At 39.0% G+C, this 16,346-nt stretch overlaps 1 protein-coding gene and 1 long non-coding RNA gene across 2 annotated transcripts; one reads left to right on the top strand and one right to left on the bottom strand.

Annotated features, from left to right (window-relative positions):
- Positions 1–3,784: 3,784 nt before the first annotated feature.
- Positions 3,785–12,393, top strand: LOC102015406 (schlafen family member 14). The gene is made up of 4 exons (XM_005402875.2): positions 3,785–5,604; positions 7,011–7,139; positions 8,348–9,062; positions 11,534–12,393. Exons 1-4 carry the CDS (start codon positions 4,554–4,556, stop codon positions 12,366–12,368), a joined length of 2,730 nt encoding a protein of 909 aa, XP_005402932.1. The 5' UTR covers positions 3,785–4,553; the 3' UTR covers positions 12,369–12,393.
- Positions 8,873–15,865, bottom strand: LOC102015721. The gene is made up of 4 exons (XR_001230930.1): positions 15,454–15,865; positions 12,339–13,652; positions 11,679–11,834; positions 8,873–8,961 (listed from the first exon to the last, which is right to left on the bottom strand). It is a non-coding gene; the product is annotated as an uncharacterized LOC102015721 (long non-coding RNA).
- Between the last annotated feature and the right edge of the window lie 481 nt (positions 15,866–16,346).

The following is a 16,346-nucleotide window of genomic DNA, read 5'->3' as shown; positions in this document are numbered from 1 at the left end:
TCCTGCACATGCCCCAAAGTTCCCCTCAACTTCCTACAGCTTTACTCACTTTTCTCACAGCTTCTCATATCATCACACACCTTCCTACACCATCCCACATCATCCTATACTGTCCTTCCTAATGTTTTTATTTTATTTTAAAAACAGCATCTTAATATGTATTGCACATGGGCATTGAACTCACTGTGAAGGCCTGGCTGGCCTCAAACTCATGGTGATCTTCCACAGGCTTGCGCCATCATGCAACACAATTTTTTTTTTAAGACAGGGTCTCACTAAGTTACTAAGTTGCCCAGGCTGGGCTTCATTTTGTGATCCTCCAGCCTCAGCCTCACAGAGTGCTGAGATTACAAGAGTGTAACACCACGCCTGGTTCCAGCTGTATTTTTAAAAATAGATCTTTCATAGCTAGAAGATTACATCAGTTTCACTAGGCCTCTGGTGTCAGCAAGGCCCTGCTCACTCCAAAAACTCTAGGGGAGCCAGGCAAGGTGACACAAGCCTGTAATCTTAGTACTTGAGAGGCAGAGGCAGGAGGCTCACAAGTTGAAGTCCCACTTAACAAGACTCTGTCTCAAAATAAAAAGTAAACGTGGCTGGGGATGTAACTTGGTACAAAGGCCTCAGATTCAATCCTCAATACCACACACACACACACATACACACACACACACTGGAAAAACAAAACTCTTGGGAGAGGCCATTCCTGCTCTCTTCCAGCTTCTTTTTTTTTTTTTTTTTTTTTCTCTTCCAGCTTCTAATGAGTGCCAGCATTGCTTTGCTTGTGGCTAAGTCACTCCTGTAACTACCTTTATGATCACATTGTTTCCTCCTGTTCTTTGTAGATCAAATCTCTCTGTGTCTCTCTCCTGTTAGTCTTTGTAATTGGTTGTAGGGTCCTCCAAGTAATTCAGTATAATCTCCATTTCCCCATAACAAGATCCGTAATCATATCTGAATAGACCATGTTTCTGTATAACATAACATTTACAAGTTCATTACTACAACAACAGCTGACTTCTAGTGAGCCTGCTACAAGAAGTTTGACTCAGTTTAGGCAACATCTCTAAATGAGATGCTTGATCATCTGTTTATTTTGCTATTTGTTTTCAATTATAAAAACAATTAATGCTCATTGTAAACCATTAAATACAGTCTAGTTGAAGAAAAGAAAGGGGTGAAAAATAAATTAAATGAAAAATTACCTCCAACCAGGTCTAGCCAGATCCTTATCTAAGTGCATTTTTTATTCTGGGTCTTATGCTATCAAAGAGGAATAACAGGATAAAGAATAAAAGTGAATAGATTATAACAAGCAATTTGGAAGGTAGTGAAATAAATTAATATTACCCTCAATGAATATGTACAGTAAAGCTTAATTTAAAATGAGTGTAGAGCTTGCAAATACAATGAAATAGGACAGAGGTGCTTGCGTGATGTGTGCAATTAATTCTCAGGCCCTTAGAGGTTATAAATTTAACTTTGGCTACTCACTTAACCCCTGAGTTTTCCCATCACAAGGACCTGATTCACTCCTTGAGGTCAGACACTGCCTTGCTAATCTGGCCTGACATAGGCACTTCTTCAGTCCTTATCAGTCTTCCCCAGTGGGTCAATGTTATGAAGACTTGGGAGCCTTGCAGAGTTCCTCCCCCTCCCAGTCTGCTATCAAAGGGCCACAGGGGCCGTGACAGAACGCAAACATTCAGACCAGAGTCAGATGTGGAACTGAAGCAGCAAAAGAAAACACAAGAACATCAGGTAAAAATAAAAATTTAAAATCGTATTTATTTTAGTTGCAGTTTTGTCTGAGAGCACAAGGTGCTTATTATATTAGTTACTAATTTGTAAAAGAAAATGAATGAGAAATTCTGTGATGGGTAGGCAGGATACTCAGATGGACCTAGAATCTCAGAACACTTTCTTGTTTTATGGTTGTTATCAGCTCCAAGTACCATCAGTGAGACTTAGGAGTCATGAGACTATAGGGTCTGTTAGTTCAAAATCAGAACTGTGTTGTGGGTCCCATTAGTGTGAAAGTTATGGGGAGATAAGTTGTAGCTGAAAATAAGCCATTTCTAATGTTTTTAAAACATTAAAACAGAATGAACTGCTTTAAAAGCTACAATAAAGTAGAATGGACTACTTTTAAAAATAATGCATTACTAGTTGTCAGAAAATAGAATACAGTACATTTTTTTTACCATGAGAATGTTTATTTTGCAAGTGATTTTTAATTCTTTTACCATAACTTCTCCACATTGTTATATAATCATATCTTTTCTCTTAGACTTTTACAAACATTTAATAGAATTTGTCAGGATTTAAAAGGGAAAATACATTCTTTCAGCTGGATAATATTACATTTAATTTAGAGATTATGAACTTTTTAAATATCAACAAGCTTCTGGGAGTCACATTATTTGTAGCCGTGATGTCTATGTAAGAAAATATCTTTTATGAACTGTAACAGAGCTTTCACCTGAAAATGAAACACTGAAATTTATAGTTATATCCATATTCAACAGCTTTATAAATTAGAATGGAGTATTTTAAAAGATAATGCATCACTAGTCACTGGAAATGTTCATTTCTTGAGAGTTGGGAGTATTATAAAAAGGATTTAGGAGTCAAATGGGGGCTAGGGATATAGCTCAGTGGCACAGTCACCTGCCTGGCAAGTGCAAGGTCCTGAGTTTGATTCCTGGTAATGGGGGGAAAAAAAAGGACCAGATGGATAATTGGACCAGAAGATCTGTAAAGTCTCTTCCAACATTATTGTTATTCTATGAATTAATTAAGATGTTATAAGAAGTTTCTTTGAGAATCCATAAAATACCACATTTTTGTATATGTGTGAGAAAGGCTCACAGACAAAAAATAGTTCCTCGGTGGATTCTGGTGTGTATGAAGGAAGTGAGAAGGTAACCAAGAGTAAACTAATGTCAGAGGAGGATGCATAGCCTGTTGGATGCCTGATTTTCATTCTGAGAATAAACAACCTCCACAGGGACCTTGTTTGCAAACATCACACAAGGCAATGACAGGTGCTCTTCTCCCAGAGCAACACTCTTGGCTTGCGTTAGTAAATATTGTGTTTTGCAACTAATCAAAACCAAGGGAATCCTTCCTGAAACTTTTGCTTCAGATCTCTAATTTCAATTTAGGTGGCTGTTCTCTGATCTAGGAAGCAGAAGGAGGGTTGGCCAGTTCAATGACCGTACCCCAAAGGCTCATGTTCTTTTCCAAGTTTTAGAGACTCCCACAACACAGACTATTAGAAAGGAAGGAAAACCTCTACTTTCTCACCACATTAAGCAAAAAGAAATGCATTTTTAGAATTTATAAGAATGTATGAAGAACTAAACAAGATTCCTGCATTTGGTATCCATTGACAATATTTCAGGAGTAGAATAAGCCTTTTATGTTTAACATTTTATGTTTATGTTTAAAACTTTATGTTTTATTTTTTGGTTTAGAACATTGCCCTTTAGTGTGGCATATTAACTACAAAAATGGGGAAAACCCCACTTACACACATAGATACACTACACAGCTGTCACATTTCATAGATCTACATGACAATCATTGTCTGAAAATACCATAGAGATATTTCCAGAGTAGATAATGTACACATCTGAAAGAAGTTCATTTGTATTTATTTATTTTTTATTCTAGTTTTTACAGATAGATTTCTCTTTAGAATGAGGTTTTAAAATGTATAAGATAACATATTAAAATACAAAAATTATATAACTTATTTTTCAACTTAAAAATTTTATTTTTGTTAATACATATTTGTGATACATAATGATTACATTAATAATATGGACTGAGTACATGTACATAACACATCGTACTTCTTTTTACATATTCTTCTTGCCCCTCTTATAACTTTTACTTTTATTAGTACATGTTTATTCTACGTAATGCTTACATTTTGTTGCAAAATTGTATGCTTTAATATCAAGATCTGCAGGGCTGGGGATTTAGCTCAGTGGCAAAGCACCTGCCTGGCAAGCGCAAGGTCATGAGTTCGGTTCCCGGTACCGGAGAAAAACCAAAAAAAAAAAAAAAATCAAGATCTGCAATACATATATTCCTAGTCCTCTACTGCTTTTTCATTTTCCTTTGAATTATAAGTAGGACTTCCTTGATTTCAACTTCATTTCTGAATATTCTGTAATAAGTTACTTGGTCTCCTTGCCAACCCATACCCTTTACAGCTGGGCTCAATGTTGTTGTTTCGTGATTTTATGTGAAAATAGCTGACAATTTCAGGAATATAATTTTTCACTATGGCAAAATGTTAATAGCCCACTTTTATCTACACTTGTGCTTGTGAGAAAGGCTATGGATATTTGGAAATATTGTTAGAAAACAGTAATATCAAATACTATTTCTAATGTTAAAATATATTTCTAATAGCTTATAGTTTTAAAGGAAATATTGTCTTCTCTGTAATTCCCACTAATGTGGAAACACCATTCTTCTCTTGATTATTTGTAGGAGCATCTTTCTGCTACTCACTGGGGCACACAGGGGCTACTGAGATGGAGAGTCATAAGACTACCACAGAAATGGTCTATGCTGAGATTATCGTAAATGTGGGCAGAATGACTTTTGGAGAAGAAAACAGGAAGAAGATGAGCAATGGCTCTTTGAAGAGAACTGAGAATTCCAAAATCATCCAGGCTATCTGTGCACTGTTAAATTCTGGAGGGGGTATGATCAAAGCAGAGATTGATGATAAAACCTACAGTTACAAATGCCATGGGCTAGGGCAGGATTTGGAAACTTCATTTCAAACACTTCTTCCTTCAGGTTCGCAGAAATACCTCGACTATGTGCAGCAGGGACGTGATTTCCTGATTTTCGTGAAGTCCTGGGGTCCAGATGTTTTCAGCCCCCCACTGAGGATTTGCAGCTTGCGTTCCAACTTGTATCAGAGAGATGTGACCTCTGCTATGAACTTGAGTGCCAGCAGTGCCCTGGAGCTTCTGAGAGCGAAGGCATATAGAGCCCAAAGAGGTAGACCAAAGTTGCATCCTCAGAAAGTTCTCAAAAAATATGTTCAGGAAGAGGAAGATATGAAGATGTCTGCCCTGGAATTTTTAAAAAAGGATAAACTCACATATAAGGAGAAGGTCAACTTCACAGAATCAACACATGTTGAGTTTAAAAGGTTCACTACCAAAAAGGTTGTACCTCGGATTAAAGAGATGCTGCCTCATTATGTCTCTGCTTTTGCCAACACTCAAGGGGGATACCTGATTATTGGGGTTGATGATAAGAGCAAAGAAGTGTTTGGATGTAAGAGAGAAAAAGTGAACCCTGACTTATTAAAAAAAGAGATAGAAAACTGCATAGAAAAATTGCCTACATTCCACTTCTGTTGCAAGAAGCCCAAGGTGAATTTCACTACCCAAATCTTGAACGTGTACAAAAAAGATGACCTGTATGGTTATGTCTGTGTGGTTCAAGTAGAGCCCTTCTGTTGTGCAGTGTTTGCAGAGGCCCCGGATTCCTGGATCATGAGGGACAAATCTGTCACCAGGCTGACAGCTGAGCAGTGGGTAGTCATGATGCTGGACATTCAGTCAGGTAAAGAGGGGGTAAATTGTCCAATAAGCAGACAGGAGCTCCCTTCCCCTTTTTGGGTATTCAGAAATAAATTCTACGTAAAAATAGAATTTGTTTTTGTTTATAAAAGTTCTCCCATGGTAGGGAGGTAATACTCTTAGTTGCAAAAACTCAGAACCTGAACTCTTTGACGTCAAGAAATGCTTAGATTTCAATCTGTTTTGTTTGTTTGTTTGTTCGTTTTCAGTCAGTGTCTTGTTATGTAGTTCAGGCTGGCCTTGAACACACTATGTAACCCAAGCTGGCCTCAAACTTGCCGTGATCCTCCTGTTCAGTCTCCTGAATGCTGAGATTACAGATGTGCACCACCACACCCGGCTATTTCAACCTGTTTTGGGAAAGTTGTAGTATACATCATCAGCCATGAGTTAGTGAAAGTTTCTCTTTTTTATGCACTGTAAAGACTTATTGAAAAAAGTTTCCAGGCTGATTTTTTTAGTCTAAATAGAAAGTTTCATTCTAAAAATGGTCTTCAGAGAAAGACTGTTTAAGAATAACTCTGCCCTAAATCTTTCAAGGGATACATTTTTGACAAATTTGAACTATTTTAGTAATATTAGTAGGTGACACCTTTATCACAGTGCTGGGGAAATGATGCAAAAGATGATATTATGTTAGGGGATAGCAATGGGGAAAGAGAGCCCCTAGTGTTTTTACTTCCCTTATAGTTTTTCTTAGAATCAGTCTTGTGATTCCTAATCAATCTGTAAACGTCTTACACACTGAACTAGGTTTATGAGCTTGCCTTCACAGTCAGTATGTTCCAAGTCTGATAAAAGAAGCTTGGATCATTAGACCAAGACTCAAGTGATTAGAGAATTTTATTGGGTTGTTCTTTTTCTTGTCCTAAATTTGGTCCTTCAGCTTTTCTACCCCTAAACTAGAGATTCTATGATGTTCATGCCCATCTCATCTTGGATGGAGATTAAACAATAAAAACAACTTGTGCTTAATCTTTCTAACCTCCACAAGATGTCTTTTCCTCTTAGAAATGACCTTGGTTAAGATACTAGCATTGGAAAGGAACTTACATTTTTTTTTGGTAGGAAGAATCAAACTCAGGACCTTGCACTTGCCAGGCAGGTGCTTGTACCACTGAGCTACATCCCCAGCCTGGAAGGGAATTTAAAGATTATCATTTCACTTTTGCATGAAAGGTGAGGCAACTCAACCAAGATGAGCCACACAGTGAGTTAAAAGATGCATGACTCCTGCAGAAGTCCCCAGACTTCATTTCCTGGCTGAGGTATAGCAAGTGAGATAGCAACTCAGACACCATACACATCTCATGTCTCTGGTAGGAAGAGCAATAAAGCATCCTTTTACTTTTATTTTTGTCTAAAACCACTTTCTATGCAATTGTTCAGTTTCTTCCAGTTTGGCCACAGACTCCAGTGCTCACCTGCTTCCATCAGCTTCATCTTCACCAAGAAGCCCAGCATACCCCATAAAAGCCCTGGAATTGAAGGGGGCTCTGCAGCAACGTCTGTTTCCAGGTATTCCTTCCTGATTTCACTTGAGGGGAATATTTGTTTTGTAAGAAGTGTGACTCACTGGTAGAACATTTGGGTAGCATGTGCAAAGCACTGGGTTCAATGATCAAGACCAAAAAAAACCTTTGGAGGAATTGGTATTTCTTCTTCTTCTTCCTCTCCTCCTTTTCCTCTTTCTCTTCCTCTTCCTCATCTTCTTCTTCTCCTCCTTCTCCTCCTCTTTCCTCTCCTCCTCTTCCTCTTCCTCCTCCTCCTCCTCCTCCTCCTCCTTCTTCTTTTTGTCATTTTAGATACAGGGTCTCTGTATGCAGTTCAGGCTGGACTTGAGCTCACTTTGTAGCCTAGGTTGGTCTCAAACTTGCAACGATCCTCCTGCCTCAGCCTCCCAAGTGCTGGGAATACAGGTGTGCGCCACCACACCTGGCTGATATTTCTTCTGAAAGAAAGCCAAATGTAGGACTTAACAGATATCCTGAAAAATATATGTTTTTTATTGCCCAGTTAGCAAAGTTACAGTTAGCACTGTACCTCTGTGGGCTTTTAGACTTCAGGTCACATATAGCTTTTGTTCTGCAAATATGAGAGTGCTGCGTATTCTTTGGTTCTCTACCAAAAGAGAATTGCCACCTGGTTTTCAGTAGAGAAGGAGCTATGGAGTCACCTGAACCCCTTCTAAAGCAGAGTTCCTGAGCTCAGTGCTATTAACGCTTGAGTCACAGAATCCTCGTTGCGAGAAGTGGGTGTGCCCTGTGCATTGCAGGAACTTTAGCAGCATTCTCAGCCTTTACCCACTACATATCAATAACATACCTCTAGTTGTAACAAAAATTCTCCAGACATTGTCAAATGTTCTCTAGGCAAGGCACAAAATTACCTCTGGTTAAAAATCACTATCATCAAGGAAAATTATTAGTTTTCCAAATGATGCATCAGGTTCACCAATAATCCAAATAACAGCAGGGAGTACCTTTCTAGCACTTGTGGACCTGGGTTGAAGAAAGGGTGTTAGAAGGCTGTTCTTTGACGACCCCTCTTGGTAGCTTTCCTCTGTGCTAGAACTGTCAGAAATAAAAACTGATCATATCCCTGGACTGTGAAGAGGGATTGTTCTCTTTGCAACCAGGAAACCCCTCTTCCTGCCTAGATGTAGAAATACTTACTCTATGCTTTTTAAAGTTTTGGTAACTTACTTCTATTCCTTAAATTTTCAGTGACACAGGAAGAAATACATTTTAAGCCAGAATCCCTCTGTAAGAAGTTATTCGCAGATCATAAGGAACTGGAGGAATTAATAAGGACACAGATACATCCTTGTTCTCAGGGGATTGTGATATTTTCTAGAAGCTGGGCTGGTGATATTGGCTTCAAGAAGGAGCAGAAGGTTCTGTGTGATGCTCTCCTGATAGCAATTAACAGCCCCCTGGTACTCTGCACAATCCTAATAGACCCTAGTTGGACTGGAGGACTTGGATATGCCCGAGAGACTGCTTTTCAACTAAAGCAGAAACTGCAAACTGTTGGTGGCTACACAGGGAAGGTGTGTGTCATTCCAAGGCTGATGTACCTGACCAGCACACAGTGTAGATCTGAAGAAAATCTCGTGCACTACCCTCAATCCTACAGCCTTGCCAGTGAGGATGAGATGGAGGACTTGTTACAGGCCCTTGTGGTCGTCTCGCTGTGCTCTCAGTCTCTTCTGAGTGACCAGCTGGGTTGTGAGTTTTTCAACCTGCTTGTAGCGGAGCAGTGCGAACTGCTGTCCAAGAGCCTTCAGGAGACCCGGGAACTGTTCATCCACTGCTTGCCAGGAACCAGGAGGACAGCGCTAGCCATAAAGATCATGGAGAAAATTAAGGACTCGTTCCATTGCAAACCAAAAGAGATCCTTTATGTCTGTGAAAGTGACTCCTTACGGGATTTTGTGATGTAAGAGTTTTATCATCTAAACTTTAAGAAATGTATTTAATCTTTTCAATACTGCCACAAAAGTAACCTCTTTGGTTTGTTTGTGTGTTTTTTTGGTATCAGGGATTGAACTCATGACCTCAGGCTTGCCAGGCAAGCGCTTATGCCACTGAGCTGTATCCCCAATCCTAACTTGTGTTTTCAGTTTGGGTCTATACAGTACCTCTTTGCTGCATAAGTACAAGAGCCTTCTTCCAATACATATTTCCAAATGACCAGATAGTTGAGGTATAAATGGGTAATTTATAATGTTTGAGTTTAAATATTTCATTATAAGTAAGCCAAGTAGGCATATCTTTAAATTTATAAAACTAGGCATACTTCCCCCACGATCCATGGCCTTAAATCTAAGAAAAGTGGAGATAATAGTATCTTGCTTCAAATACACTTTTTTGATATTTAATCTTTTAAAGTTGTAAGGTTAGTCACTATACCTAGCAGGAACTTGAATTTAAACACAATTAACTTTTTGATCTTTTTTGTTGTTATTTGTTTTTTGAGACAGGGTCTCATTATGTAGTTCAGGCTGGCCTTGAATTTGTGGCAATCCTCCTGCCTCAGCCTCCTGAGTGCTGGGATTACAGATGTGAGCCAGCATGCTTGACTAAATATAATTTAATTTTGTTTATAAAATATTTTCTGTTTGACTTGTTCTGAATGGTAATTTTAAGAAGGCATGCCAACTTGGTTTTAATTTAAATCTCTAGCTTTCAATTTAGCAAAATAATTTGTTCGTCATGCAATTTAGCAGGTGAGTACAAATTAAATTTTTTGCCTGATTTATTTATTAATCAACAGATCTTTTTGAGTAGAATTTATATGTTAGACATTGTATTGTGTGACATTTAGTGTTAGAGGGGAAATCCTACTGAAGACTTTGCCATTAAAAAATAATACAAAGCTGGGCACAGTAGCACATGACTATAATCCCAGCTACTTGAGAAACAAACACAGGAGGATTACCAGTTCAAGCCCAGCCTGGGCAATTTGCCAAGACCCTGTATCAAAATTAAAAAATGAAAAAGGCTGGGGATAAATTAAAAAAAATTAAAAGGTTTTATGAAAACCTAGTACTGCAAACAAAAAAAAAAGAAAAGAAAAAGAAAGAAAAAAAAAGAAAAGCAAGTGTTGTATATTGATAAGGATATCCTTATTTTACTTAGACTAGAAGTGGCTTAGCAAATATTGTTTGCTGAAGAACACCCATGGGCACATTCTGAAGAAACCAGCAGGAGGAGTATATAAAATGGGGAGGGCTTTTTGATTAAGGGACACAGCCAGTCCAAAGGTAAAGAGACCACAGAACTGCAACAATAGACTTAACTGGGGCAGTGCAGACGTATGGTTATATGTGGAGGTGTGTTGGAAAGGAGGCAGATGCCTGATTATAAAGGGTCCTGGAAACTGTGCTAAGGATACGTTTGTTATTAAACTTTATGGTTAAGTTAAAAATTTTCCCAGTCACCCTCTAATATGAAGGGGAAACGGAGATGGGTAAAAATAACTGCTTGTCTTCAAGAGTCAACACAGTCCAAACCAGAAGAGGAGAAGATAAGTATCTATGAATCAAGGCATAGGGAGAAAAGCCCCAGGAACCGCTTATATAAAATCAGGCAATCTGTAGTAATGAATACTATTATTTGGATGCAAATTAGATAAGGTAGGAGACAACCAAATTTGTTGAGAGGGGAATAGGAAAATTGAGCTAAGAGAGGAATAACCTTGTAGATTTGTTGCTCTTTTTGATGAAACTCAGCAACCTTGCAGTGTTTTCTCTACGAAAATCTAAAGACGTTTCTAGTTTTATACTTCAAGTAAATGAGGAAATAAGTTTGCTTTTGAGGAATTTGAATTGGCTCATATTTCTTAAACTATAAAGATTATGATATACATTTAGGTGGTGATATTCCAACTCTATAAAGGTCAGAGGGTAAAGAAATGGGACTAATGGGTGTAAATTACTTTTGATATTTCCTTTAGTTGTGAGGATTTTACCTTTAGGGGTTATCAAGGGCCAGAAATAGATTTTTTTTTTTTTTTTGGTCTTTTTGAGACAGTGTCTCGCTATGCAGTTCAGGCTGACCTTGAGCTCTCTTTGTAGCCCAGGCTGGCCTTGAGCTCACGACAATCCTCTTGCATCAGCCTCCTGAGTGCTGGGATCAGAAATAGATCATTCATAGAAATGATAAATTCTCTTATTTTTATAGTAATGAAAGTTTCACCTACAGATTTAGTTAGATAACCCTAAGGAATCAAATGTAAAATTCTGCATTCAATCAGGTAACTTTAAGGAGAACAGTTTGGTGGTGCCCAGACTTGATCAATCAGCCTGCAGAGAAGAATTGACCTCTAATTTCACTACTAGATTAATAAATGCTAGTGTTTTCCTTGTTTATATGCCTGCGACATTTTTCTCTCTTTCATTCTTACAGCCAGCAGACCACCTGCCAAGCTGTGACCCGGAAAACTTTCATGCAAGGGGAATTCCCCAAAATTCAGCACATAGTGATGGATGAGGCTGAGAATTTCTGCGGTAAATACGGGGATTGGTACATGAAAGCTAGGAGTATCACCTACCCAAAGGTGAAAGGGGCTGGAAGTGAAAACCCTCACCACGGGATCCTCTGGCTTTTCCTGGACCTTTTCCAAGTCCGTCATGCAGATGTCAGCGGCCTCCCTCCTCCTTCTGCTCAGTTTCCTCGGAAAGCAATCACTGAGGGGGTCCACTGTGCTCTGGAAATAGCAAAGGTCATGAAAGAAGAAATGAAGAGGATCAAAGAAAACCCTCCTTCCAACATGTCTCCAGACACATTAGCGCTGTTCCAGGAAGCTGCCTATGAGGAAGCAATGTGTGCCCAAGCTCTGCCTGGGGTGTATGAGACAAAGACTAACCTGACAATAGAACAAATAGCAAACTACGTGGCAGAAAGATGTCATAGTCTGTTCCAGTGTGGCTATATGCCCAAAGATGTGGCAATTTTGTGCAGGAGAGGGGAGGACCAAGGACGTTATAAACTTGCACTGCTAAGAGCAGTGAAATTAATGAAGACCCAAGGAGCAACAGAGGTTGTGTTCAGCCAGGCTGCTGGTGTTCAGGGTGATCACATTGTTTTAGACAGTGTTCAACAGTTTTCGGGCCTGGGGAGGAATATTGTGTTTGGGCTCAGTCCAGAATGTACCCAGTCAGAGGAGTTTCATAAGCTCTGGTTTGCCTCAAGAGCCATTAAACACCTCTACCTTCTTTATGAAAAGAGGGCAGCCTTCTGAAAATCATTATGAACAACACAGAGAAATCCAGGAAGAGCAGGGTGTCTCCTCCCAGGCAGCTGCTCCTTTTAAACTGTTACAAGGAAAGAATGAAGGAGTATCAGTATGGCCCTGAGCCGCAGAAATGTCTCCTAGGGCAGATCTTTCACTCCTAGCTCACTTCTCCTCCATGTACTATTATAGCAAACTTATAATTGGTCCCCTGCTTCCTAACCCAATCTAATTTTCATCTTGTCTCTCAAAGAGTTTATCCTCAAGTAGAAAATTGCTTTTATGTAATTCTCTGCTAACATACACCCAGTGCCCCAACATGCAAACCAAATCAGTTTCCAGGCTTTCTGTGATGTGCTCTCACCTACTCTTCTAACCGCACCTTTGGTTATACCTCCACATCCAAGTGTTTCTAATGCACCCCAGACTCACTGGCCTATTTTGCAGGTGGTGGTTGGGTGCTTTCCAGTTCAATTATTTGACTCCATATATCAAGGGTAGCTCCCTGGTTAGCATCTCATACTACCTATAGGACTCAAGCTTTACAGGTCAAGTACTTTATTTCTTCTTTACAAGTCTAGCTCAGTCTCTCAGGGATGGCTTTTTGCTAATTAAATTTGCAAAAGTCTAGCACACAAGAGAAAAGATCAGTCTGTTACTTTACAGTAAGGATTGTGGTAATAAGTGGGTGAGGGGCTTTTGCCAATCTGTGCATTCAACAATGTAAGAATCCCAGTTATACCAACAGCTTCCCAGTAAAGGAAGTTGATCACCTTATTCCAATGTAAGAACTATTCGGGGTATATGAGGGTATCATCCCTATAGTTAGCATCTGTCACTCATCACAGAGCCATCTGGTTGTTCTGGAAATAATGTGAATTTTTGATCTGAAAAGCTCAGCATCAGACTCTGGTCATATTCCTGGCCCATGCAAGGTCAGACCCTCCCAACACTAATGGCCGGGTCCCTTTCAAAGGTGCTGCATCTTGGCTTCTCCCAGTGCAAGCTTGGAGATGTTTTCTGGTGATTTGAAATGTGAAGTCTCCACCATCCTTCTTTTAAAAATCTCTCAGAAATACAGACCCAATGTCAGAGCAGATCTCACTGGTTAACAGGTGAAATGGACATTTAGAGAGTTCCAGGGACAGTATTTTCCTTCTGAATCTACGCCACCCACAAGTGGAAGGAGGGACCTTACGCTGCCTCGTTGGTGTCTTCAGCTGAAAGAGGGCAAACTTGACTTTGAAACAAATAGGATCAATTTTCAGCTTTGTTTCTTTTTTCATTCTCAGCCTAAAAGAAGTGAAAAACGAGGAAGTAAAATACAGCCATGATCACTTTCCCTTATTGTTTATTACCTGAGAATTATCTTGGCCATTTGCATTTGAAATTCATATCCTTCCCTGTTTTAATCAGGAAAGGCTGTCTTCTTTGCCCAATTGTACAGCTTGGAAGAGGCCAGTGGTGATGGGGAGGGGGCTGGCCTGACAATGACAGAAGCAGGGACTCCTCTCCTAGCCAGGCAGAATTGACAAATAGACCCTGCTAGTCAATAGCTAATACATCAAAATACCTCTATAGCTCCATTCCTGCTCCTCTGCTATGTATATAGCTATGTATATGTGTTAGGTAATATATATTTATATATGTATATATGTTAGCTAATATATATTTAATGTATATAGATGTCCTCCCAAAGCCTCATGTGGTCATAGGTGGGGCTTTCTCAGAGGTGGATGAATCTAGAGTGTGTGATTGATTCATGGTGCAATGGTAGGATTAAGAGTGCTAAGATTAAGAGTGAGTGATTACCAAATCAGTTCATTGATTGGTTTGGCCCCACTCTAACCCCAGTAGCCTAGATAGACTATAAAAGGAGCAGAAAAAAGATGCTAAGGAACTTTGCTTGCTTTGCTACCTTTTGCCCACCATGAACTGTTTCTCTTCTGTGACGCCTGTCTGCCATGCCACTCTGCCTTGAAGCCCACCAATTATGGACTGAAACCTCTACAAACTGTGAGCCAAATAAACTTTTCCCCCTTTAACTTTGGGTGTTGGGTGTTTTGTCTTAGAAATGAGAAAAGTAACTAGGACACTAGCCATATGTATCTATATCTATATCTATCTATCTATATCTATCTATCTATCTATCTATGTATATATCTTTTAACCTTCCAGCCACCCCTTGGATTATGTACAGCAGCCCCAAGTAAGGTAAAATAAGGTAGTTTGAACCTTGGGTCAGGTTAACCCTGACCTTCAATTCTTTTCTTACTAGTGTGGGTGGGCAAGTTACATAATTTCATTAGAACTCCATGTTCTTATCTGTAAAATTGAGATAAAAGTTCATAACCATGCCTAGAGATAAAGGTGAGGATGGAAATAAATACTACATTTGGATAAATTCTGATATGTTGAAAACTGTAAATATTGGACTTTATTAGTTCTAATTATAGTTGAAAAAACTGTGACTTAAAAGGTACATGCCTTTCCCAAGATCACAGAACTAGTAAATCCTAAACCGAGGATCAGAATCCAGGTCTACTTCTTTTCTTTGTTTTTTTGAGGCAGGGTCTTGCTATGTAGTTCAGGTTGGCTATGAACTTACTATGTAGCCCAGGCTGGCCTCAAAATTGTGGTGATCCTCTTGCCTCAGCGTCCCATGTGCTGGGATTACAGACATGTGCTACCACATCCAGCTTGAACCCAAGTCTATTTGACTCAAAAATTCACTTTAGCCTCTATGTTCTTCTGCCTCCTGTACTTCAAAGTGAAAGGGCTGAACCTCCATGATGACAGTAATTTATTTGATTTCATGTTGAGAATACTTAAAATATTTGTGACATTAACCTACTTGGTTATTTTTAGTTTCTAGAAGTTTTTTCCAAATCAATATGATTGCTCAAATAACTTATACAGCAAGAAATGTCTAGAGAAGAGCATTTTTTACACTGAGAAACTTTTAACAATTTAACATTCATTATAAGAGCTATATAATGACATTATGGAAAGATTAAAAAATAGAAAACCACAAAAGAAAACATCCCTATTTTTTACCACCACACATGCAGCTATTTTTTTCATTTTTGCTTACTCATTTCTGGTGTTAGTCTATTGGCAGATATATTTCTGCAAAGTTGTATTTGTGGTGTATGTTCCATTTTGTATCCTATTTGGGTTGATCATCTGATGGGCCTGTCCCACTCTGCATCTCCTATATGGTGGGAGGGGGCATTTTCCATGGTGCAGTCTGGGGAGAGATGGTTCTCAGTGCCTTTGAACAGGGAAGGGTGATTCTCAGGGCAGCAGAGCCTCTTGTGTCCCTGTTGGTTTCCTGGTGCAGCCTGAACTCAATCCTTGGAAGAGGAAGATGGTGCTCGCTTTGGCAGCACATATACTAAAATTGGAACGATACAGAGAAGATTAGCATGGCCCCTGTGCAAGGATGACACACAAATTTGTGAAGCCTTCCATATTTTTTGAATTCTACAAGACATCCAGAGAAGATTTAATGCCAACACTCTTCAACTCTTTAATGAAATTGAAAAGGAGGCAATTCTCTCTAACTCATTTCTAGAGGCAAGTAGTATTGATACCAAAACAAGAGAAAGACCTAACCAAAAAAGAGAGCTATAGACCAATCTCCCTAATGAATGTAGATGCAAAGATACTCAGTAAAATACTAGCAAACAGAATTCAGCAAATCATCGAGAAGATAATACACCATGACCAAGTAAGATTCACCCCAGGGATGCAGGGATGGTTTAATATACATAAATCAATCAATGTAATACACCACATCAACAGAGCCAAAGAGAAAAATCACATAATCATCTGAACAGATGTAGGAAAAGCTTTTGATAAAGTCCAACATGAATTCATGATAAAAACCCTACAGAAAATAGGAATTGATGGTCTTTACCTCAATCTGATAAAAGCCATCTATGACAAACTAACAGTCAACATCATACTAAATGGACAAAAACT

This window comes from Chinchilla lanigera, unplaced genomic scaffold (assembly GCF_000276665.1).
Source record: "Chinchilla lanigera isolate Chin_1 unplaced genomic scaffold, ChiLan1.0 scaffold00080, whole genome shotgun sequence".
NCBI lineage: Eukaryota > Metazoa > Chordata > Mammalia > Rodentia > Chinchillidae > Chinchilla > Chinchilla lanigera.
This window is presented reverse-complemented; position numbering and strand designations above follow the sequence as displayed.